A 25,544-nucleotide genomic window follows, 5' to 3' on the forward strand; every position below is an offset into this window, starting at 1 on the left:
TCATATTGTTAGTGAATAGCAATGCCCAAGTTTATAAAGTAGGCTGGAGTGGTAGTTTACAGTCTAGACTGGCATCAAACTTATCTATTCAGCTCCCAGTAGTACCACCAATTTGTTGTGTGATTTGGGATGGTTAAGTTTCCATTTGCGCTGAAAACATGGAGATGATGGTAGAGTTTACCTACAGTGCTCAGTAGGATGTCTTTTTAACCAGCGATGGGAACACACAACATAATCATAGGCTACCTCTGCCTCCCTCATACGGTTTGGCTGTGTCCCCACCCAAATCTCATCTTGAGTTATAATCCAAGTTGTAATCCCCACATGCCAGGGGAGGCATCTAGTGGGAAGTGATGGGATCATGGGGGTGGTTTCCCCCATGCTGTTCTCATGATGGTGAGTGAGTTCTCATGACATCTGATGGTTTTATAAGGGGTTCTTCCTCCTTCAGTTGCCTTCTCTCACCTGCTGCCATGTAAGATGTGCCTGCATCCCCTTCTGCCATGATTGTAAGTGTCCTGAAGCTTTCCCAGCCATGCAGAACTGTGAATCAGTTAAATTTCTTTTCTTTATAAATTACCCAATCTTGGGTATTTATTTATAGTAGTGTGAGAATGGACTAATACACCCAGTCTCGGGGAAGTTCTTTACAGCAGTGTGAAAAAGGGCTAATACACTTCCCAACCCCCACCTCAGAAATCTATAGGCCAGGAAAACCTCTGCCTGCAGAGCAGCGTCTGGCTTTCTTCTTCACTGGTAGTAATCCTCCCAGCAGGCTACACATCTGCCAGTGAGCTATACTGTTGCTTGTAGGTACCCCTTAGGTGGTAGTAGCTCTCATGCAAGGGAAAGAGAAGATGTGAGTTTATCTTGGCATAGAAGCCCTGTGTAGCAAAGCAACACTATCTCTTGTACCCACCCCATGGGCATAACTTTCAGGGTCCTCACTGGGATATGCCCACTTGCAAGAGAGTGACTTCAAGTTATGGCTTCCCACTAGGTTTTTATAGGTATGCAAATTAGCCACCAGGGGTCATTTTTACCATTGCAATGCTGCCTAGTTTAGCAGTTGACACACTACCTTCATCAGATGTCTAGGGGAGCATAGCTATGATAGAAAGTTAGCCCAGGGCCAAATTTTTTCTTATTGAAGAAGAATACATTTTACTAACCCTTCACTCACGCTATGTCCTATGGGAATTGTGCAAGTTCATTGTGATGCTATATGAAGCTTCTCCCAGAGCACCTGATAGGTAGGAGAGACTCAGTAAATGTTAGGTTATCGTGGCCTTTTCCATAACAGCACACTACTGCTGCTTACAGTGCAAGTTTGAGGTCATTTCTGCATAGATCATTGTCCTTTAGCAGAGTGTTGATGGAATTTCCCCATTGCCTCAGTAGGTCCAATGATAAAGCCACTCATTGGGTTCCTACACTCTTGACCTCTCACTCTTAAAAATGTTTCCAGTTTATAGCAATATTTAAAATGGCTCTTTCCTCATTGTAATTGGACATTTTCAGGAATCTAGTGCCATCAGACTAGAGAATTATGCCTTAGCTACATAACAACCATCTCAACCCACTTGTCAACCGCTGAGTTAGTAAAGCTCACTATGTGCCAGGCCCCGTGCTGAGTTCCTGACATCTGTCATCTCATTTAATCCTTTGGCTGCACTATGACATTGACATTCTTTTTTTTTTGAGGTGGAGTCTCACTCTGTCGCCCAGGCTGGAGTGCAGTGGCATGATCTCGGCTCACTGCAAACTCTGCCTCCCGGGTTCAAGTGATTCTCCAGCCTCAGCCTCCCGAGTAGCTGGGATTACAGGTGCATGCCACCACACCTGACTAATTTTTTTTTATTTTTAGTATAGACAGGATTTCACCATATTGGCCAGACTAGTCTCAAACTCCTGACCTCAAATTATCCACCTGCCTCGGCCTCCCAAAATGCTGGGATTGCAGGCATGAGCCACTGTACCTGGCACGACATTCTTAATATTATCTCTATGTTAATAATGAAGAAGCTGAGGTTTAAAGAGCTAAATTCATGAACTCATGGTCATGCAGGTAGTGGAAAGAGAAACAGGATTTGAGTCCCCATGGTCTTATGGCAGAGTACATGATATTAACTGCTACACTTTGTTTCACCTTTTCTTATATTTTTCTTTTGAATTTGTTATGCAGCAATAGAAAAGCAATGGTTTTGAATGGTTCTTATTTAATAAAAGAATAAAAAAATTTTAACTTTTTCTGCCTTATTTTTGTAGTCTAGACAACCCATTTTTAGAATTTTATATCCCTCAATTATTTGATGTTAGTCATTTTTCTTGCTTTTGTTTATGAAATTAATGAAGAAATAATTTCCTGATGCAGTCCATAGCTTTGTTTCTCTAACCAAAAAAAGAAAGCCAGTCTACAACAAATTCAATCATTTATATAAAAGTTCAAATGTTAGACTTTTAAAACATGAGCAACATAATATTTTTTATTTGTAAAATGTCTCTGTATTTAGTGTTCCCTTAATGATACCATGGGACCTTTTTTTTTTTTTTTTTTTTTTTTAAATCGCTGTATAGCTGAGGCTCTCCTAAGTGATACAAAACATCATCCTTATTATCTGTGATGCCTGGGGCTGCCCTGCAGTGGTGACAGATGTAACCTATAATCCACTGTGGCCTTCACAGCCGCAGCAGTGTGTGGTAGACAGTTCTGATGGATGGTTCTGTGCTGGAGTATTCCTTATGGATGACAGATGAGATACAATAATGAATTTACCAAGTAATTTCACATTTTCAAAACAATGTAGTAAAACTTTTATATGTCTTTTGGTGTACATTAGTTTTCTATTGCTGTATAATAAATGAACACATACTTAGCAGCTTAAAACAACACCAGTCAGAAGTCCAAGAGCGCTCAAGTGGGTTCTCTGCTTAGGGTTTCATGACCCCAAAATCAAGGTGCTGGCCAGACGGGGCTCTTATCTTGAGGCTCTGGGGAAAAGCTCCCTTCCAAGCCTACTCAGGTGGTTGTCAGGATTCAGCTCCTTGAGGCTGCAAGAATAAAGTCCTTGTTTCCTTGCTGTCAGCCAAGGGTTGCTCTCAGCTTCTGCAGGCTGCGTGTCTTGGTACCAGGTCCTCTCTATCTTCAGAGCTGGCAGTGGCACATTGAATCTTTCTAATGCTTTTAATTTCTCTGACTTCCTCTCATGCCACTAGCCTCAGAAAACTCTGCTTCAAAGGGTTCCACTCCCGGAATCAGGCCCACTGGGATAATTTACATATTTTAAAGTCTACTGACTTGGGGTTTTAATTACATATGCAAAAGTCCCTTCAGAGCAGTACCTAGATTAGAATTTAATTGAAAAACCAAGGGGAGGGAATCTTGGTATGGTAGGAGGACAGCGAGAGGATTTCTGTAGAATCCTACCTGTCACACGGTACATGCGGTTTTGTTTTGTTCTTCCTTCCTGGATCTTTAAACTCACCGGTTCTCTGTGCCTGGGAACCACATTAAAGACAGCTTACCTCTTTATATTAAGTTGTTACTACTCTATTCAGTTCTGACTTTAGCTATCTTTAGGATCTGTTGCAATCCTTTAGTCCCACATTTGCCTTTATGTTAATGCTAACCTTTTAATTAAAGCTACTCTAAAATTTCCACTTTGTGTTTATTAGAGGCCTCAACAAGTTGAACAGTTTAAAACTAAGTGTAGTGTAGTAATGTCTGAATGTACAGACATGGGTTTTCTAGAATAGAGTTCAACTTAAATGGCTGTAGGCCTCACATATGTGAAAAAATAATCTGTTGAAATGTGTTGCAAATATTCCTTTATATTTTGAGATTCCTTTCATCGTTGCTTCATGACTGGATGGTATGGAAAGACTTGCTGAGGAAAAGATTAGCCATTTAGCTTTTTCACTGGCTTTCTGTTGCAGCGAATTTGTGTCATGGCTGTTGGAAATTGGAGAGATTCACAGGCCTGAGGAAGGTGTGCACTTGGGACAAGCATTATTAGAAAATGGAATCATTCACCATGGTAATTACTTTATTAATTACTTGTTTAATACATTTATTCACCATATGTATCTTAATCCCATTCATCAGTTTAGTCTACAATTCCCCACATTAGGATGCTTATTGTTTTTAACAACATTTTCAGTACCTAATATGTGTAGAACAGTGTTTCAGGGAGTGTGGGTTTATGGGGCTATCTTTGTTAACCTTAAAATGAAGAGCTTCAATACAGGCAAGTGTTAGAAAATAGAGAAGTGGGATTGTGGAGGAAGGCATGGTTACTTCTATAGTAATTAGAGGATTTGGGAGTGCTTCACGGAGGACAGGACATGACAGTGATGCTGGGCATTGCAGAACGAACAGAACTCTGCCAGGGACTGCAGGGCAGAGGGGCAGTCCACCTGGAGGAAATAACAGCACTCCAGCACAGTGGTGGGTGAGTTTGTGGTGGCTTCTTTGGGGACCAGCACAAAGCCTCATGTGGGTCCATGGATGAACATACTGGCTAGGGGACGTGTGGCAAAAAGGCAGGCAGAGCCTGGATTCCAGAAGATCTGAAGTCTGCTGTGGCATTTGGGCTTATTCTGAAAGGGGCCAGGAGCTGATGAATGCTTTTAAGCAGAGCCATGATCAGAACTCGGGTCCACGGCTATGAGATGCAGCAGCATGGAGCCTGAAGTGGAGAGGTTCAAGACTGCAAAGCACCAGGCCTCTCTGGGGTCCCTACTGCACCCAGGGGTGGCAGTACAAGGGCTTTGGCAGGTCTGTATCCTTGGGCATGAAAAAACCCATGGGTAGATTCTGGCAAAGCTAAAATACCATATTTTATAACTCTTTGGATGCAGGTGATGAAGAATGAAGAGAGAGATTAGAGTATTCTGAGCCTTCTTCTCTGAACGACTGAGATAACTAATTCAGGAGGAGGAGCAGGGTTGAAAGAGAAGATGCAGGCTTTGCTATGGACTGTGTCAGATAGCCAGTGGGGAGTGACCAGCAAGTGATTGAGAATGTGGGGTGAAGCTCAGGATAGAAATAAGGTGAGAGACATATTTGGAATCGTTTCAAGGGAGTACAAGACTCCTGGGAACACTGACAATGAACAAACAGACAAAAACCAAGAAAGCAGTGTTGATGGGACTCAGGACAAAAGCTTAAAGAAGTTCTAAGGTAAATTGTGGGGGAGGAGAAAAAGGGAATTATTAATAAATATGGATGTTTGGCTATGGTATTTTGATGTTCGTTTCCTTTCTTAGATGCTGTGCAAACAAACCAGATCTTTCCCATCTTTCCTTATCACACTAGGTGTTGCCTACATGATGGTACCACCATCCACCCAGCCAGGAATCATCTTTAATTCCTTTCTCTCCCTCATGCCGTTAAGCCCTGTGAACTCTACCACCAAAATAAGTCCCTAAACAATGAATTATCTTCCTTTCAGCATCCCTACCTTCTTTCCAGTCAACGTCATCTCCTCCTTTGCTTCCACTTTTGTTCTCCACTCCCGTAGTACACTCTCCAGGTCACAGCTAAAGAGACCTTTTAAAACGGGGATATGATCAAAGCATCCCTCTGTTTATAACCATCTAATTGCTTACGATCAAACTTAAAGAAAAGTTCAGACCTATTACATGCCCTAAACTTCTTACCATGACCTATAAGATCCGATGTGATAGGGCCCCTGACTTCCTCTCAGAGCTTGACACCTCGCATTGTACCTAACTTGTTGCACAGTGGCCACCCTGACCTTCTGTCTCTTTCTTCAACACTCCAAGATGACTTCCTATTTAGGATCTTAGCTTTTGCTCTTCTCATTCAACAGTTACTTATTAATCCCTAATATATGCCAGGAGCCTTTCTAAGTGATAGAGACAGAGCTGTGAATGAAAAGACAAAAATCCTTGTATTCACGACTCATGTCTTCCATGACCCTTTGACTTTTAGAAGACCATCCTGTCCTGTGATTCCAATGTCCTATTTTTTTTTTTACTTTGAAATCTTTCTTTATGTACTTATCACTCTGAAATTATTATGTTGTTTTACTTGTGTCTTCGTTTATTACATCTTTATCACCCTATCCCTTCCCTGGCCTCCAATAAAAATATAAACACTATCTGAACAAGAGCCTCATTTGTTATTATATAGCAAATGCCTGGCATTCCCATCCCATACAGGTGCTCAATAAATATTGGCTGAATGAATGATTATATTTTGAGTGAACAGATGATACTTATAAATTGTATATGATTTTGTGCTTGTTTCATTAGCATCATTAAAACATCTAAAAGCATTATATGGCTGCTTTTAGCATCTGGTAGGCTAAAAGCATCCTTTAAAAATTTAAAAGTAAAAATAACATTATGACTATTATATATTAACATCATAAAATGCTAACAAGCATATATAATAATTGCCCTGTCTTTAATAGGATTGAATAGATCTTATATTGTCCTGGGAACTATGCCTCAGTTGCAGAAATTGAGTAGTTGTCTACCAAATTGGTTTAGCTTTTATTTTTTGTGGGTGTGCATACATTGCATTTCTTAGTTTTCCTTGCAGTCAAGGGGAGGCCGTGAAATTGAGTTGCAGCCAAGGACATGTACACAAAAGTGATGCACAAGGGAAGTGTACAGGCTATTAAAAAAACACAAAACACAAGGTGACCCTGGGAGCCCTGCATTAAGGATGGCTGAGCCTCTGTAAGACCCCAGACCCTGCATGAGGAGAGCACCATCCCTCATCCTTCACCACTGATTGGATTTTACCTCAATGAAAAATTAGCTTCTACAACTTAAGTCACTATATTAGGGAGGTTTGTTTGTTACAGTAGTTAGTGTTAGCCAGTGGAAAACCAGCTAGTTTTTCTTCCCAACATTTCCTATAAAAATGACTTCTCCCATCGTATCCTAGCATATTTCTGCCTTTCTAGAAGGAAGTATGAGAGCAGCTGGGTTTCTTGATGGACAGAGTGAAACAACAGACTTAAACTACTAAGAAATAAAGGTTGCTGGTTCATGTTGACATGCAAACTAGGGGTGAGAGAACATATTATGCAATTTCACATTAGTAGAATAATTCTATTAGAATAAAGAGATATGAGCCAAATGTACTAGTATCATTAGTATGTGGTTCCAGCTGCATTTTGGTGAAAATAGAATTCCTAAAATAAAGTTGAATGAACCATCTGTTTTAAAGAGAGCAAGCAAAAAAGAAGTTGACTATTACTGCTATTATTCACATTGCGAATATGATTGAGAACTTCGCCATCAGCAAAGACTTGCTATAGCAGGAACTCTAGGGTTGAGGCCGCGTATGCTTTCTCTGTGGTATGCTGACAATATGTATCTTGTCTGGTGCTACTCTTTGCAGTAGGAATGCTTATGTGAGAACAGAGACCTCATATCTTATTAATATTTGTTATATCCCATGGTTTGTGCTGAAGTTGGCTCATACAAGCTCCTGAGAGCTGATAATTAAATACATTTTGTAGGCTGGTTAGTTTTTAAACACAATTATTATTAATTCAATTATATAAACATGTAAGTGCATAAATTATGTTGCAAAAAGGGTAAAACACTCTCTGGGGGGGTTGGGGGAAGGGTCTTGCTCTGTTGCGCAGGCTAGAGTATAGTGGGGTGATCATGGCTCACTGTAGCCTCAACCTCCTGGGCTCAAGTGATCCTCCTGCCTTAGCTTTGTGAGTAGTTGGGACCACAGGTGCATGCCACCATGCCCGGATAATTTGTTTGTTTGTTTGTTTGTTTTTAATTTGTAGAGACGAGGTCTTGCTATATTGACCAGGTTGGTCTTGAACTCCTGGGCTCAAGCAATCCTTCCACCTCAGCCTCCCAAAGTGCTGGGATTACAGGCATGAGCCACCATGCCGGACCTGTAAAACAATCTTTAAATGTATCACTTTCTGATTACTTTACAATGTTTTACTATTATCTATGCCGTCGAGGTTATTTATATCTATTGCTTGTGTATGGTGAAAATACTGTGTGATGAGTGCCACTGCACCTTTAACTCCATGGTCAGTGACTTTAGGTTGGAAGCTTGATATTGGTTACAGTGGGAGTATTTATACAACAGAAACGGGCAAATGCCGCAAATCGGAACTTCTCCTCTTCTCCCCCCACCTTCACCACCTACAGAGCCAATTGTTAAACATTTGCACTACAGCCCTGGTTCTCTCACACAATTATTTAAAAGACTGCGTTAAGCAACTTTCTTCACTAGAGGACCTGAACTGTAGTTTATACACCCATTTTCCATGCTAGATAAATTGGGAGAGTATATTCAAATGCAGAACAGTTCAGGTTTTTTCTAAGGCAACAGCTAAGAGTTGAGATTAACCCAAGGTTCGTTATCAAAGGCACAAGCATTTGCCTTACAGCTAGGCTCTCCCTGTCAAATAGGTTGGACTACCACTTGTTTCATTGTGGCAAAAACATTTGGGCTCAACTTCTTGAATTCTGGAATATCAAGACAATCTATTTCAATGATTATTAAGGGATAAAAATGGGAATAGGTAGATTGCATAGTAGAAAAAAATTCTGATCTTAAAACACGTAGAGTTTCACAGTATTTCTCTTGATTTTATATTTCTTTCATACAGTCTGTTTTATGTATGACTTGGCTTGGGGAGAAGATACCAAAAAGCTGTATTGTATTTTTTTTTTTTTTAAAAACAATTTATGGTCATAAGCCATGTAGAACGTTTGGATAGGCTGGGGTAAAAGAGCTGAAACTTCACATATGTATGTGTGTGTTTATGTGTGTTAACAAGTCTTTTGACTTTCTTCTGGATGCATCAAATGTAGTTAATGAGAATTCTGACAACTTTCTTTCCTCTTTCAACATTTCTAGCAAAAAATAAAGGTCAAAGTCTTTCATCTAATCATAAAAATATAGCTCTTTGCAGCAAATTATCTCTTCTGCAAATGTTGCATTCCCTGTAAAGAAAATATTTAAATATAAACTCTTTGACTTTTACTTTGAGGTTTTTACTTTCTAAAACAGACATTTGTTATTAGACAGTATATAAAACAACTTAGCCTGAAAAAGAGAAAACGTAGAGATTTAGTAGGAGATTCCCTCCCCTTCCTCCCAGCTTTATGGAGGTATAATTGACAAATATTTATGGTATATAAAATGTTTTGAAATATGTATAAATTGTGAAATGATCACCACAATCAAGCTAATTAGTGTATTAATCACCTCACATAGTTATCGCTTTTTTTGTGGTGAGAACATTTAAGATATACTCTCTTATCAATTTTCAAGTTTGCAATACAGTATATCATATTTTCTCTATCTATCCATTCATCCATTCATGGAAACTTAGGCTGATTTCTTATCATGATATTGTGAGTAATGCTGCAGTGAACATGGGAATGCAGATATCTCTTTGGCACATTGATTTTATTTCCTTTGAATTACAAACCCAAAAGTAAAATTACTGGATCATATGGTAGTTCCTTTGTTAGCTTTTTGAGGAACTTTCATACTGTTTTCCAAAATGGCTGTATGAATTTACATCTCTACCAACAGTGTACAAGGGTTTCCTTTTCTCCACATCCTCACCAACACTTCTGTCTTTTTGATAATAGCCATCTTAAGAGGTGTGAGGTTATATCTTATTATAGTTTTGATTTGCATTTCCCTGGATGATTAGAGATGTTGAGCAACTTTTCATATGCCTGTTGGGCATCTTTATTTCTTCTTTTGAGAAGTATTTATTTAGATTCTTCACCCATTTTTAATTGGGTTATTTTAATTTTGGTATTGAATTGAATTAATTTCTTATATGTTTTGAATATTTGCCTCCTATTGAATATATGGTTTGCAAATATTTTTCCTATTCCATAGATTGTCTTTTAATTTTATTAATTCTTTCAATTGCTGTGCATACACTTTTTAGTTTGATGCAATTGCATTTGTCTAATTTTATTTGTCTATTTTTGCTCTTGTTGCTTATGCTTTTGGGGTCCTCTCCAAAAAGTTATTGCCAAGACAAATGTCAAGAAGCTGTTCCCTAATCTTTTCTTCTAGTAGTTTTATAGTGTTACATCATATGTTTAAGTCTTTAGTCCATTTTGAATTTATTTTTATATATGGTGTGAGATAAAGGGTCCCATTTATAATAATTAAATATCATTAAATTATATTATTATATTTATTATATCATTAATATTAATATAACATGTAATATATTAATATTAATTATATTATTAATAATTAATAAATAATAAATTAATTATTTTGCATGTAGATATCCAGTTTTCCCAACATCATTTATCGAAGAGACTGTCTTCCTCTGTTGTGTATTCTTGGCACCTTTGTGGAAGATCAATTGACCATAAATCTGAAATTATTTCTGGGATCTGATCTCTATTCTGTTCCATGGGTTTACATGTCTGCTTTTGTCCAGTACCATGCTGTTTTTATCACTATGGCTTTGTATGGCTTTGTAGCAGAGTCTGAAGTCAGTAATGTCATGCCTTTAGCTTTGTTTCTTTTGTTCAAAGTTGCTTTGGCTATTGTGGGTTTTTTGTGCTTCCACACAGATTTTAGGATTGTTTTTTCTATTTCTGTGAAAAATGCCTTTGGAATCTTGATAGAAATCACATTGAATCTGTAGATGGCTTTGAGTAGCAGGGACATTTTAACAAAACTAATTCTTCCTTTCCATGAACGTGGGATTTCTTACCATTTATTTGTGTTTTCTTTAATTTCTTTCATCAGTGGTTTATAGGTTTCAGTGTACAGATCTTTCACCTTCTTGTGTTATTCCTAAGTGTTATATCTTATTTTTTGATTCTATTTTAAATGAGATCATTTTTTAAATTTCTTTTCTCTATAGTGCATTGTTAGTATATGGAGATACTACTGATTTTTTTAATGTTGACTTTGTATCCTGCAAGTTTACTGAATTAGTTTTTGGTGGAATTTATATGGTTTTCTATATATAAGATCATACCACCTACAAATAGAGACAATTTTGCTTCTTTCCAATTGAATGTCTTTTATTTCTTTTTCTCCCCTAATTGCTCTGGCTAGGACTTCTAGTACCATATTGAACAGAAGTAGAGGAAGTAGGTATCTTCCTCTTATTCTAGAGTAAAAGCTTTCAGCTTTTGACCATTGAGTATTATGTTAGCTGTGGGCTTGTCATATATGATCTCTGTTATGTTGAGGTGCATTTCGTCTATGCCAAATTTGTTGAGACCTTTCATTATGAAAGGATGCTGAATTTTGACTAATGCTTTTTCTGCTTCTATTGAGATCATCATATAATTTTTATCTTTTATTCTGTTAATGTGATGCATCATAATTATTCATTTGCATATGTTGAACCACCCTTAGTTCTCAGGGATAAATCCCACTTGATCACGGTATATGATCATTTTATTGTGCTATTGAACTTGATTGGATAGTATTTTGTTTAGGATTTTGGCATCCATGTTCATCAGTGATATTGGTCTATAATTTTCTTTTCTTGTAGTATTCATATCTGGCCTTGTAATATAAGTTTTGGAAGTGTTCCTTTATCTTTTATTTTTGGAAGAGTCTGAGAAAGATTGGAATTAATTGTTCTTTAAATGTTTGGTAGAATTCATCAGTGAAAGCATCAGGTCCTGGGAATAGGAGTCTTTATGAATACAAAAGTCTTATCTTGAGGATGGTAATGAAGAATGAACACTCTCGTTTTCCAATAAGAAAAAACATTGACATTTTAAAGCAATTCTTAATGTAAGAACAGTTACAATTTTGGCATCGGTTAGATACTAAATTGATTTAAGCTACTCTGGAGGTCCAAACACAGGATAAATGGTCAAGATTGGTGTATGTCTGGTCTTGGCCTGATCACAGTGTGATAAAACAGATACATGGTAAAATTCATTTGTAGGACTGAGAATCAAATCACAATGCACTAGTTTGAGTATCTGCTCTTTGAAGAGCACTTTTTGCTCAACTTTGTAGTATTGTGAAGTAACAGAAAACACAAAATCATATCTTTATATAAATGTACACACTGTGTATACCTTTATACATACTATATACTCATGTACATATATAAATACATATATTTGAATATGTATTTAGTTGTAATATAGTTGAATGTGGCAAATGTCAATTTATTTCTCAAATCATTGTATGGAAATTGTAATATTTTAAACAAAATATTGTTATGAATCTTGCTGTTAAAATACTGGATTGGTATTGCTGTGTTAGAGAAGCTTTTTGTAAAACTAGAAGTTTTCGTATTTGGGAATATGTATTTAATAAATTTATTTGCTGTTTATCTGCCCCCTTTTAGAGTATCGTTATTTTAATATAGTGTTTCTATATTCTTAGTTACCGATAAACATCAGTTCAAACCAGAACAGATGTTATATAGATTTCGCTATGATGATGGAACATTTTATCCAAGAAATGAGATGCAGGATGTGATTTCAAAGGTAACGACCTCTCCCTCAACCTCTCCAATATTAGAATGCATGTTGCCATTCTTCACAAAGATAAAAGGTAGTTGAGAAACATACAAAATTTTTCTAGTTTAGAAAATTTGACTATATTACAGGCAAGTCTCTTTATTTATTTTTGGTATTTCAAGAATTCTAATGTTCAATTGTTTTTTCATTCTCTTACCTAATTCTAAATGATAGTACTGCTGCATCACTCACAGGGTTATATCCATTGAACATTCTTTCACATGTAGCAGCATGTTGTCAAACTACCTGAATTAAAAAAAAATACAGATGTGTAAAATAAATGTAATGCCAGTTTTTTGTACAGTTGACAATACTTTATTGATATATGATGAACAAGTATTATAGATGTATTACTGTATTGGTATATTTTGTTTATGTTAGAAATTTTATATTTTATGAAAAATAATTTAGAAAAACCTTCGTATGTGTATGTCATATATGAGGAATTTATAGCACAATTTTAATCCTATATTTAATGATACATTTTATGATGTATCATGACATTGGAATAATTTTTAAATTGGTTTAGATTTTGTGATGATTCTCAAATATTGACAGTGAATTAATTTGTTACTTCAAAATTTCATTGATGTGTGTGTCCCTGGGGGTGATCTCACTCGTTATTGATATATCTTTATTTTACGTAGGGTGTAAGATTATATTGTCGTCTTCATAGCCTTTTTACTCCAGTGATAAGGTGAGTCTGGTTTTTAAGTTCTGGGAAACTTAAATGGAAGTATTTGTACTGCGTTTTAGGTAAATATTACTCAACTAGAACTTGTTGCCTTGTTTTTGTTTTTGTTTTTTCCAAAAGTGAAAATTTTACTTTAAAATATTATTTTGAGGAATAATTTTTTGTAAAATATCCCTACATTTTCTTGAGATTCTAATTGTTCAGTGTTTTCCACTTTTTATTATGATTTCTAAAATTATTTTGCCATTAGTTCATAGTAAATTATATACTTGAAATAATCCACTTTCAGTTAATAGTTAATAAATAAAAGTTGATTGGTTGGGAGAGGATTTGGAAATACTGTTTACATATTTGTCATTATTATTATTTGTATGTTAACTTTTTAAATTAAATTTTATAATCAAATATTGAATATGTATTTTATTTTATAATATTTCCTCCTCATAATCTTTTTTTCCAAGAAAAGATCTTGTACTTGGAAATTAAGAATTATTTTGAAGTTAATAAGTATAATTTTATAATTTTATTCTTTATCATGTTTTTCCTTCTGAAGAGGACACACTTGTTTTAAAAGAGGAATCAGGATTAAGTTTTAGTTTATCTCTTTAGAAAGACAATAGAAAACTTTGAGGTTTGTATTATGATGACTAACAGAGGAGATCTTCAGGAAATTGTACTTTTGCAATGTACACTGATATACCTTAACTGATAGAATGTTAAAGTAATTTGAAATGGTCAAATATTATTTGGAATTTACTGACTAAATCATAGTCCACAACAAAATATGCGTGTACCATTTTCAGAATAGATAAAAATGCTTTTCAATCTTGGCTATAAAATCCAAATGTTTAGTGTTCCTATTTTTCACTTTGGTTTGTAATTCCAAGAAAATGCAGAGTTTAAAAAAATAAAGATTCCAGATGTTGCTAAGTGTATTGGAATGCCCACTTATACTGCATAGAGAACACACTGGTTGCAGGTCCTGGAGGAGAGAACAGGATCTTACCCACAAATACTGAAAGTGTCCTATCTACTTTCACAACTAGGCTTCACAAACTGGAAAAAAGGTGAAAAAGAATAAATATTTATCGACTCTGCCATAATTTTGTCATAGATACCCATAAATATTTTGGATAACTTAATATTAAGTACTTAATAGCAGTTGGGTGCTTAAAAATTCTTTTCTGCTAACCTAAGAGAAAACAAGAATGTTTAATGCACCATGTAACCTGTGTATATGTAGGTTTTATATGGGCAAAAATGTGCTCTGAAAATATGTTTTAGCCATATGAGATTTCTTATCAAGAAAGCTGCATCTGTAAGAGCTGATAAGGAATTTTTCTTTGGCTAAAAATGACAATTGTTTTTGAGTTGCAAAGAGAAAATTTATAGGAAAAACCCATAAAACAGAAGGAATGTATGATAGTCATGCTTTTAATATGCGTGAATTCAGCTTGTAAAAAGAAAAGTTACTTAGCATGAAGAGCTGCAGACTTGCATGTGGTCTGTAATAGACTACACTTTTTCTTCTTACGATACTTACGGAAACCGCGATGAAACGGGTGATGAGGTGTGAGAAACATGGAGACAGATTTAAAGAACAATGAATATAACTAGTAATTATTAGTCACTTCAAGTCTTTCGCAGTTTGGAATTTTTAACATTTTATAAAGACTGTCACTTTTTCATTCTTTTATGATCCAGGTCTGGAAAATAAATGAATTATAAATTTTTGCCCTTGGGCATTCAGTTCTGATCATGAAATTTGGTTGGTATCTGATGGAACTTTGAATGATTTCTCAGTTCTGGGAAATCTACTGAACGGAGAGTCTGAGGTGGAGAGCCAGTGATCCTTTTGGTTCTCCAGGGATGTGGTATCACTATGTCCGTGAACTGATCAGGCAAAAAGAATAACAAGTTTTCAGTGTGTCTACTTCAGGACAGAACTGCTTGTTTTCCACTACAGCAGAGCTGTGTGAATAATACTGTAGTGCAAATCCTGCCTTCCTGGAGCTTTCAGGAGCAGGAATAAAAGGCATTTCTTTACAGATTTTGAGATTTTTAGTATAATCTACTGTGATTTAAGGAGAAGAAATTCTGTTTTATTATTACTTTATTAATACGATTTTGTAGAGTAAGTTCTCACTTAATGTCATCAATAGGTTCCTGGAACCTGCAACTTTAAGTGAAATGATGTATAATGAAACCAGTTTTGCCACAGGCTAATTGATATAAATAAGAGTTAGGTTTCTGCGGCATCCAGTATTTCATTTCACTTAAAGGTGCAGTTTCCAAGAACCTATCCACAGTGTTAAGTGTGGACTTACTATATTTCCAACTAAATTATTTCCAGCTAATATAGCAGTAATAATCTATTTGGATATAAGAAAATGTGAAAGAAGAGATGTCCTGTTTTGGTAACATTGTGGGTATCTTCTCTTAGTATAAGCTGGTGGAGGATTTTTTAGGTGTTCTACATGCATAATAAACTTCTCTTATTTGCATGTAATTTGGGCAATTAACTCAGGTTACCATGGTAAACTTTTCTGTTGCATACTGATACTAAATGAAAATATTTTCTTCTGCTCACATATCCCCTTGCTTAATTTTTGTTTTTTTGTTTGTTTTTATTTTTTCCTTTGTAGAGATAAAGATTACCATTTAAGGACCTACAAATCTGTGGTCATGGCCAACAAACTGATAGACTGGTTAATTGCACAGGTAAATAGACAAATAGAAGTTGCTGAGTTTCACTTGTTGCTGCTTTAAACTTTGAGTATGGGAATTAGTACTTTTACTCTTTTTCATCTGTAGCAGGTATTAAAAAAAATAAGTACATACAGCTAATAGTAAGCAGAATTAGGATTTGAACCTAGATAATCTGATTTTAGAGTCCTCAAACTTCACTTTTATGTTATCCTGTTTCTCAAAAGGAAGATGTTCTTATTTTTAAAATATCAGATGAGATCCATCAAAAAACACTAATTTGAGAATCTGAAGAATAGCTATGCTCATTTACTACATTTTTTTTTATGTTTTTACATTTTGTTTTAAAGTATCTGTTTATTAATGCTAGCAAGTTATTCTAATCTCCCTGTGCCTTTTTCCCTTTTAGAAAATAATTGTGTTTTGATAATGAGCTTTTAGTATCTGCCTGTGTCCATTTTAAAAAAGAAAGGAATTTATTGTTGTGATTGTTGCCCTGCATCTCAGGATTTAGATGCTGACTGCTAGAATTGAGAAAATGTCATTTGCTTTTAAGTAAAACAAATTAGGGCATCTAGTCCATCATAACAGACATTCAACTATAAATTATTCAAATATTCAAAAGTTTAAATATTGGCAATTACCTTTAGATAAAACATCAATGGATATTTTCAGTGGCTTTTCTAGCATCAGAGCCTTTCATAACGCTGTGGTCAACGTGTGTCATTCGAATTGGTTTCTATATTCATTATTGGAGTTGGACTTTCAAATAGAAATTATACAGTTCTAGAATTCATGTGAACTTGTATGATGTGTTGATTATGTGAGAAACTTAAAGAAAGTGTATTTGAAGCAAAAACTGATGCTGAGTAAACCTGTAAAGTTCTAACTCAGGAAATCAGGTATCAACTTTTTTTGGTCACTTTTTGTTTCCAAGGGTTAACATTAGAAGAATATACTAATTTTTCTAATTAATATAAATATTGCGCCCAACCTTTTTTTTTTTTTTTCTTCCAGACGAGTGTCACTTTGTTGCCTGGGCTGGAGTGCAGTGGCGCAATCTCAGCTCACTGCAACTTTTGCCTCTGGGGTTCAAGCAATTCTCCTACCACAGCTTCTCGAGTAGCTGGGATTACAGGTGCGCACCCCTGCACCTGGCTAATTTGTGTATTTTCAGTAGAGACAGGGTTTCACTGTGTTGGCCAGGCAGCTAGAACTCCTGACCTCAAGTGATCCACCTGCCTCAGCCTCCCAGAGGGCTCGGATTACAGGTGTGAGCCACCACGCCCAGCCGCAATTTTTTTCTCATCAGTTTTTCTTCATGGTTTATTATGATAATGTCTGCAGAAATTGTACATAATAGAAATTGCATTGGTTGGGACTCACATAACCTAGTGTCTGATGCCAGCTCTGCTAGTAACTAGTTATAAAAACTTAGACAAGTCACTCAATCTCTATGGATTTTAGTTTTTACAACTGTTTACTGCTTACTGCAATAGCAGTACATGCCGTCTCTTTTCTATCACCAAAACTTTATGATTCTGACATTGTAAAACATCCTAATGTAAGTATCAACATAATCAACTCTGATTGCTTAACTTCAGATTAGGACCACATAGGTTGCCTTGGAAAAGGCAGAAATAGTAATGGAAGGATAAGAGAACAACAAGTTAAAATTCCTAATCTAACACGAAGAAGAGGGTTTTTTTGGTTTGTTTTTTACTTTTTTGTTTTCCAAGTAAGGGTCTCTTTCTACCAAGACTCTGAAATGATAATACTGGATTTCCAGTATGGACCAAGACACTGAATTGATTTGGATGGTTTTAGAACACAGAGTGAAAAAACTGGCTCTACTGTGATTGGAGTATATTCTAGATCCTATAGTTTTTCTCTTATTCTGCAATATATTGTGCGATGTCATCTTGGAAAACAAAATGAGTGTTGTATTCTTCTGAATACATTTTTCATTCACTGTTGTGCTGCTTTTATTATAGTATAATGGTTTATAATAAAATACCCTATTTAACAAAGTTAAATTCTTACTTGGCATGTACAGTAATGTACCTTTAAAGCATCATTCAATTCCTGTACATTGTGATTTGGGTTTGGGTCACTCATAGTTCATAATTAAATAATGCCTTGCTTCTTCACATCCATGCCGTCTTACTGTGCTTTTTCTAAACGCTCACCAGGTCCATATGGTATGGCACAAGTAGGATTTTTAAAAAGCATAGGAAATCCAGAACATGTTAGGTTATGTTTTTTACACCATTATGTTGAATAATATTAGTCTGGTCAGTATTTCATTTGAATAATTAATCAAATAAAGCAATCAAATGTCAGTGATTATTAAACAAGCTTTTCTTGTAATTTTAATGTTCAAGCAACTGCTTTGATGATGGAATACACAAACAAAGCAGGAAGCAGTCATGATTCCTGCCTTCAAGTGATGTTGGTCAGTTGGGCTAAATTTCACGTACCCTCTAAGGCTCTGCTGCAGCGTCATCTCCCCCGAGAAGCCTTGCCAGATCCTCTATCTACCCTAGGCTCAGGGTCACCTTCTGTGGTCCCAGATCCCCAGGTATATCAGCCTCATTGGGAATATGGATTAAATTGGTTATTAGTAAGTTACTTACCTTTTAATGACCAAATCCTACCCTAGATTTGAATTACTTCAGAGCAGGGAATTATTTTGTGCTTGAGTGGTTTAATATTTTTTTTCTATCACTTGGCACAATATGTAGAAAAAATAAGTATCTTTCGAATGAATGCATAAAAATTAAAAAAAAAAGCTCGATTTTTGAAGAAGGCCAGATGCAGAGTCTGAAGTTACAGATTATAAGTGTTTTGGTAGTTCTTAGGAGGATTAGTGAGGGTTGGATTTGTCACAATATGAGGTAGGACCCTTATTTTGCTCCTTGATAGACAGGTAGAATGTGAGTGAGTGGAGGGTAAAGAGAAGGGCATTGCAGCTATGAACAATTACATGAGTGAAAGCAGGAGAAGAATGAGCACAGACTTCAGGCAACAGCAGGGAGGCCAAGTTGCCTACAGCATGAGGTATGGAATTGAGCTTTGGAGAGTGAAGCTGGAGAAGAAGCATAAAACCAAGATATGGAAAGTTTTAAAAGCCCAACAGAGAATTTTTGTACATTATTATTCCAAAAGAACAGTCTGTTTGAAGTTTTGGAACCGAGTTTTCTGTGTAAGAAAGTTTAATTCTGGCCAGGCGCAGTGGCTCATGCCTATAATCCCAGCACTTTGGGAGGCTGAGGCGGTTGGATCACCTGAGGTTAGGAGTTTGAGACCAGCCTGGCCAACATGATGAAAGCCCATCTCTACTAAAAATACAAAACTTAGCCGGGTGTGGTGGTGTGCACCTGTAATCTCAGCTACTCAGGAGGCTGAGGTGGGAGAATCGCTTGAACCAGGGAGGTGGAGGTTGCAGTGAGCCGAAATCAAGCCACTGCATTCCAGCCTGAGCGACAAAGTGAGACTCCGTCTTTTAAAAAAAAAAAGTTTAATTGTTTAACAGCATATGTTAAAAAGAGTCCAGAAAAATTTATGGTAATTTTGAAGAGAGAGTAAGAAACACCATATGAGGGTATTGACAATAGAAATGGAATAGAAGGCAGAGAGGAGAGAATAGATTTGGTAATATACCTAAGTGCTAAAAGATAGGACTGGGGGAAAATGAGATAATATGTGAGAAAAAAGCTTCTTAAACTATGGCAATACAACTCTAAGGTCACGCGCGCGCGCACACACACACACACACACACACGCATGTTCATATACGCAGATCCATACTTAAAGAAATAAAATAGATGTTTTCTAAATAAAAACCAAAAGAAAAAGGTTGCTTTGGGCTATTATGTTGGATTCAGTTAAATGATCTGATTTTTTTTGGGCAAAATAATGAAAGAGAAGCTTGTATTTGCTAGCTCAGCCAAACGATTTACTCGTGAGGTCTTACAGGTCATCGTATTAATATAGATTTCTTCAGGGGTCCTCAGAGGGCAAGGCCATTTGGTGGAAGGGAATAGTTAGTGACTGAGATCATACATAATGATTGTTTAATTAGTGTGTTGTCAATTTACAGGATATTTCCCTGTTGCGTAATTGGAATACAAAATCTAAGAAATCGAATCTAAGAAATAACAGCCATCATTTACAGTAGCAGTGAATTTTTGTTACTCATGTAGTTTTGTGTATAATAAAGTATATTTTTTTCTCAAGAAATATTAAATCTTTGTTTTACTTAATGCCAAAAGAAAATGTTTTCATAATTAATCGGATGTTCTGTAACAATTAGATGCATTTGGTCTTATAAAGCAATGCTTGCTTTATAAGCAAAGCTTTGTCTGAATTTGGTGCTGGGAATGTTAAATGGAGCAAAGCGGCCACAAAGCCTTTAGTTGCCTATTAACTCCCACAGTGCTTTTTCGGTTAACAGGGAGATTGCCGCACCAGAGAAGAGGCAATGATATTTGGCGTTGGACTCTGTGACAATGGATTTATGCACCATGGTAGGGATTTTTTACCCTGGGAGCTTACAGATGTATTTCATCACTTTGGTTCTTAGGATACTGGAACACCCAGTGCTGCAGTTAGGTCATTTGGAGATGAGCCAGCAAGACTATCTGGGTCTTGCTATGGGTTCAGGTTGGGTCATCATAACTGCATTCGGTTTCACTGCTGGTGCCGTTCCTATGTCTAATTGCTGTTATCTACCCATTGCCATGATGTCTACCCTATTTTTCTAGCCTATGCTGATTCTAGAAGAGCAATGACTTGAGTTAGAAGTTTTTCTGTTTTGTTTTGTTTTTAAGCTTGCAAACCTCTTTGAGACTATTTCAGATTAGACTTGTGGTTTTATTTTGAATGCCAGTATATATTAGAATGACTAAATGACAACATATGTGGTTGACTATTTACTGTTATTTTTAAGAAAAGTATTTTTAAAATTACTTCAGGGAACAAAATTATAGATCTCTAGGAAAAAATTACTTTTGATAATTAAATGTTAATTTTCTTTCTTGTTTGATGATTTCAAGTAAGTCATCACAAAACCTCTTTCTATTGTGCCCTGGGGTGACTTCAAGTAAGTCATCAAACAAGAATTTAAAAATAAAGTTCTTAGATTTATCAGGGTAATGAGAGTAAGCTTTTCCTATTTGTAACATCGTATAGGATCCATAAACCCAACCCAAGCAGTCATCTCTTTTCTTTTCTTTTCTTTTTTTTTTTTTTTTTTTTTTTTTGAGACAGGGTCTCACTCTGTCACCCAGGCTAGAGTGCAGTGATGTGATCTCAGCTCACTACAACCTCTGCCTCGTGGGTTGAAGTGATTCTCCCACCTCAGCCTCCAGAGTAGCTGGGACTACAGGTGCATGCCACCACATCTAACTAATTTTTGTATTTTTTGGTAGAGACAGAGTTTCACCAAGCCAGGCTGGTCTTGATCTCCTGACCTCAAGTGATCTGCCTGCCTCAGCCTCCCAAAGTGCTGGGATTATAGGTGTGAGCCACTATGCCTGGCCTCTGTTAAATTATTAATATAATATGCTTATAAACATATATTTGCTAGCACTTACACCTATTTGTCAGTTACTTTCAGAATATCTTTACATTTTTATGAATAAGGAAGTACAGCAAAGGTTACAGTGATTTTGAGAAGATCCATGGTTATCATTGTTTTGGGGGAAATTCCATCCTGTTTCCCTATCTCCAGATCACTCTGTGAGTTGTCCTGGAGAAATACTGATCCTTGAAGAACAAACTATGAATGGAAGAAATTACATCATGTTAGGGGATTAAACCTATAATATCAAGCTGAAAACCTGCAAAAGTTTCAATTTTTTTTTCTTTAAAGTAAAGCACCAACACACAGTAATTTTATCTGAGAGTTTATTACAAAATATTGAGTTACATCAAAAGTTTTTCATACAAAAGTCTGTGGGTAAAGCATGAACAGTGTGGCTCATGCCTGGCTTTATTGATGCCCTATCATGCTCCTTTTAAAAGACAGTTTGGTGGAGGGAAACAGCTGTAGCAGAAACGTTGAGTGAGCTTTGGGAAAATGCTTAGATCATTAAGTCAATCTAAAATAGGTTCTGAGCTAGGTGCAGTGGCTCATGCCTGTAATCCCAGCACTTTGGGAGGCCAAGGTGGGAGGATTGCTTGAGCCCAGGAGTTCAAGACCAGCCTGGACAACATAGCAAGATCCCGTCTCTACAAAAACATGAAATAATAATAGATTCTCACTTCTATTGCTAGTTATGGCTTCTGTTGTTTTTTAAATTTGTGGTTGATAATTTTATTTGTTAACTCATGTTGCCATCCAGTCTTTCAACCAAAGATCAGTAAAGCCATTCATCCAGTCAACAATTATTTGTTGGAACTCTGTAAAAATAATGAAACCAAATAGCTGTCCCTTTTGACTGCTTACTATATGCCAAGTTATTTATATTTATTACCTCATTTTGGTTTTATGCAACAATATGTAGAAGATTTTATTGCTCCCACTTTACAGATGAGGAAACTGAAACTCAGAGGGATTAAGTAACTTTCTTATCTCACTTCCAGACCTGGAATTTAAACTCAGGCCTGTCTGATCACAAAACCTAACTTTTTCTACTGTGCCCTGGGATCACTTTCTTTTAGTCTCTGGCTCAATGAATCAACCTTCAAGGTATTAAGGACAGATAAATAAGAAATAGAGAACTTTTTTTGGTAAAGTATTTTGACAGCTGTTAGGATTTCACTGAATACAAATTCTTCGTATCAGTATTTAGCCTTATTTTAAAAAATACTAACAAAACATAAACTTTATTTCATCAGTGCATTCCAAGAATCTTAGGGGATTTTGGGGAAAATACTAATGTTCAGATAAGGGGGAAAAACCAGACCTTTTAGAAATAATGTTATTTGAGAATATTGCTTTTAAACAGAAAAGAAACATGAATTCGTGGAAGCTAAAATCACATTTCACCCAGAAGACATATTTCTGGTTTGAAGTGTTGGAACAAAAGTGAACACAATGGGAGTTGTTCACACACAGAAGGCAACACTTAATCCACTTGAATTTTCCCATAATTGTGTGGGATATTGAAAACATGCTTAAAATGTTTACTACAAATTGAAAACACCATAAATTTCTATGTTTTGGATGCATGCATTTTTTGATTCATTATAGTCTTTTATTTAAATTTGGATTTTAATCTGGAAAGCGAAGGACTTGGTTAAATTTTAAAAAGTCAGCCTTAGAAGAAATACTATTTGTTTTAAAAAATTCAAAATCCTGTAGGTAAAAGTAATTGAAAGGAGACATTGGCTCAAAATTATAGAAAGAAATAGAAAAAAACAAACAAAACAAAAGCCAGGGCTACTTGTGAATGTAACTAGTCCTAGGAGTATAAAATTGAGGTTATGGGTGCAGGTATTAATTTATAAATGTCACTGCTATTGAAAATGAATTTGATTTTTGAATTAGCTGAAATAATTTGAATCTCTTTTTCTGTAGTCCTTGAAAAAAGCGAATTCAAAGATGAACCCCTACTTTTCCGTTTTTTTTCGGATGAGGAAATGGAAGGATCAAATATGAAACATCGACTTATGAAACATGACTTAAAAGTTGTGGAAAATGTTATAGCTAAGTCATTACTGGTAAGTTTATTGATATGTTATATAAGTTTTCTTCTTGATTATAGACATTAGCAGAAGACTGCGTTTAACATGTTTGATGGTGAGGCACCTTACTTCGTTCTGTTAGACTTGTAATTTTTTTCATAGTTGCTTTATCAATAATGTTAATATTTTGCATTTCAGATTAAATCCAATGAAGGCAGCTATGGTTTTGGGCTAGAAGACAAAAACAAAGTTCCAATAATAAAGTTGGTAGAAAGGGGATCTAATGCTGAGGTAATGTAAATTAGAATTTAATTTAAATGTATTGTCATGACATAAAAATAGATAAATTCTAAACAAACTGAAATCTGCCTTTAAAGATAATCAGCCTTGAAATTGTCCATATTGAACATAATGTCTCTGGATAATCTTACTCACAGGTTCTACTGAATACCTTTGGGATTAGCAGCAGCTGAGTCCTGTCTGGCCACTCAGGGATAATAGGGGCTGGGAGATGGTGTGTATTCTATAGCAGCCGTCCCCAACCTTCTTGGTTCCAGGGGCTGGTTTTGTGGAAGACAATTTTTCCACGGGCGGAGGGTGGGGGATGGTTTGGGGATGAAACTGTAGCTCCTCAGATCATCAGGCATTAGAGTGTCATAAGGAGTGGTCAACATAGATCCCCCGCATGCTCAGTTCACAATAGGGTTCGCGCTCCTATGAGAATCTAATGCCACCACTGATCTGACAGGAGGTGGAGCTCAGGCTTTATGCTCACTCACCCGCCCTCACCTCCTGCTGTGCGTCTGGTTCCTGTCAGACCTTGGACCCATACTGGTCCGCAGCCTGAGGACTGGGGACCCCTGTTCTAGAGCTCTTCGACTGTGAATTTCTTGACCTTCTGGGAGGCCATGTGGCTCATTCTTTGTTCCTGGAGCTTCACTAATCACAGACTCCGACCTGGAGCCCCACGGAGACAGCATAGGGTAGCACTGTATTATGCACGGCAGATGGTTCTTCCTTTCTGTCAAGAGTCGTGTCTTCTGTTTTCCCATCACTATTGACAGTCTTTTGTGTGAGTATAACTTCCATCACTGAAGGACATGCTTTGACTGTTTTCTCATTGGATTAATGCTCCTGATGTTCTCTCACTTCATCAGCCTTTTTTTTTTTTTTTTTTTTTTTTTTTTTTTTTGAGACAAACTCTCCCTCTGTCACCCGGGCTAGAGTGCAGTGGTGTGATCTTGGCTCACTGCAACCTCTGCCTTCTGAGTTAAAGTGGTTCTCCTGCCTCAGCCTCCAGAGTAGCTGGGATTACAGGCCCATGCCACCAGGCCCAGCTGATTTTTTTTTTTTTTCTTTTTAATAGAGATGGGTTTTACCATGTTGGCCAGGCTGGTCTCGAACTCCTGACCTCAAGTGATCTGCCCACCTCAGCCTTCCAAAGTTCTGGGATTGCAGGCATGAGCCACTGCATCTGGCAATTTTGCCAGCCTTTTAAACAAAAAACCTCCTGATCATTCATTCATTCATTCATTCATTCATTCATTCATTCAGAAGTACTCATTGAGTGCCTGTTACATACTCAGCAGTGTTCCAGGCTCTGGGAATACAGCAACAAACAAGACACAAAATCCCCACCCTCATAGACCCTACTTTTCAGTGCCATAGCCCAAGTATATCTAGTTTAAAGTGTCCTCACGTTGGTGCCCCTGGGTAGAAGATACTTAATCCTCAAGCAAACTTCTCAATATTTAGATCTTTAATGAATATGAACATTAACGAAGTATGGTATTTACATTTGAACCTGTTTAAAGTCAGTGGTAAACTGCCACGCATCCTCCTATCTGCTAACGCCAAAGGTCTCTGTTTTATCAAAACACAAGTTCATGCAAGACAAAGCTTTCTGTACAGCACACTAATTTCAATCAAAATAACTCTGATCAACGTATGCACTGTTAGTGGACCTGGCCAACTAATGACCATTTGTAGTAATTGTCTATGA

The 25,544-nt window shown here is 36.5% G+C and overlaps 1 protein-coding gene across 2 annotated transcripts in view; it reads left to right on the forward strand.

The window, feature by feature from the left end:
* The window catches only part of PREX2 (phosphatidylinositol-3,4,5-trisphosphate dependent Rac exchange factor 2), a 287,857-nt gene that overhangs the window by 100,389 nt on the left and 161,924 nt on the right, over positions 1 to 25,544 (forward strand). For both annotated transcript variants that reach the window (XM_008000802.3, XM_008000803.3), the window contains exons 11-17: positions 3,937 to 4,037; positions 12,374 to 12,477; positions 13,158 to 13,207; positions 15,850 to 15,925; positions 20,367 to 20,439; positions 23,436 to 23,578; positions 23,741 to 23,833. In XM_008000802.3, coding sequence (XP_007998993.2) covers positions 3,937 to 4,037; positions 12,374 to 12,477; positions 13,158 to 13,207; positions 15,850 to 15,925; positions 20,367 to 20,439; positions 23,436 to 23,578; positions 23,741 to 23,833 — 640 coding nt within the window. The remainder of the gene's footprint in view (positions 1 to 3,936; positions 4,038 to 12,373; positions 12,478 to 13,157; positions 13,208 to 15,849; positions 15,926 to 20,366; positions 20,440 to 23,435; positions 23,579 to 23,740; positions 23,834 to 25,544) is intronic.

This window comes from Chlorocebus sabaeus, chromosome 8 (assembly GCF_047675955.1).
Source record: "Chlorocebus sabaeus isolate Y175 chromosome 8, mChlSab1.0.hap1, whole genome shotgun sequence".
Taxonomy (NCBI): domain Eukaryota; kingdom Metazoa; phylum Chordata; class Mammalia; order Primates; family Cercopithecidae; genus Chlorocebus; species Chlorocebus sabaeus.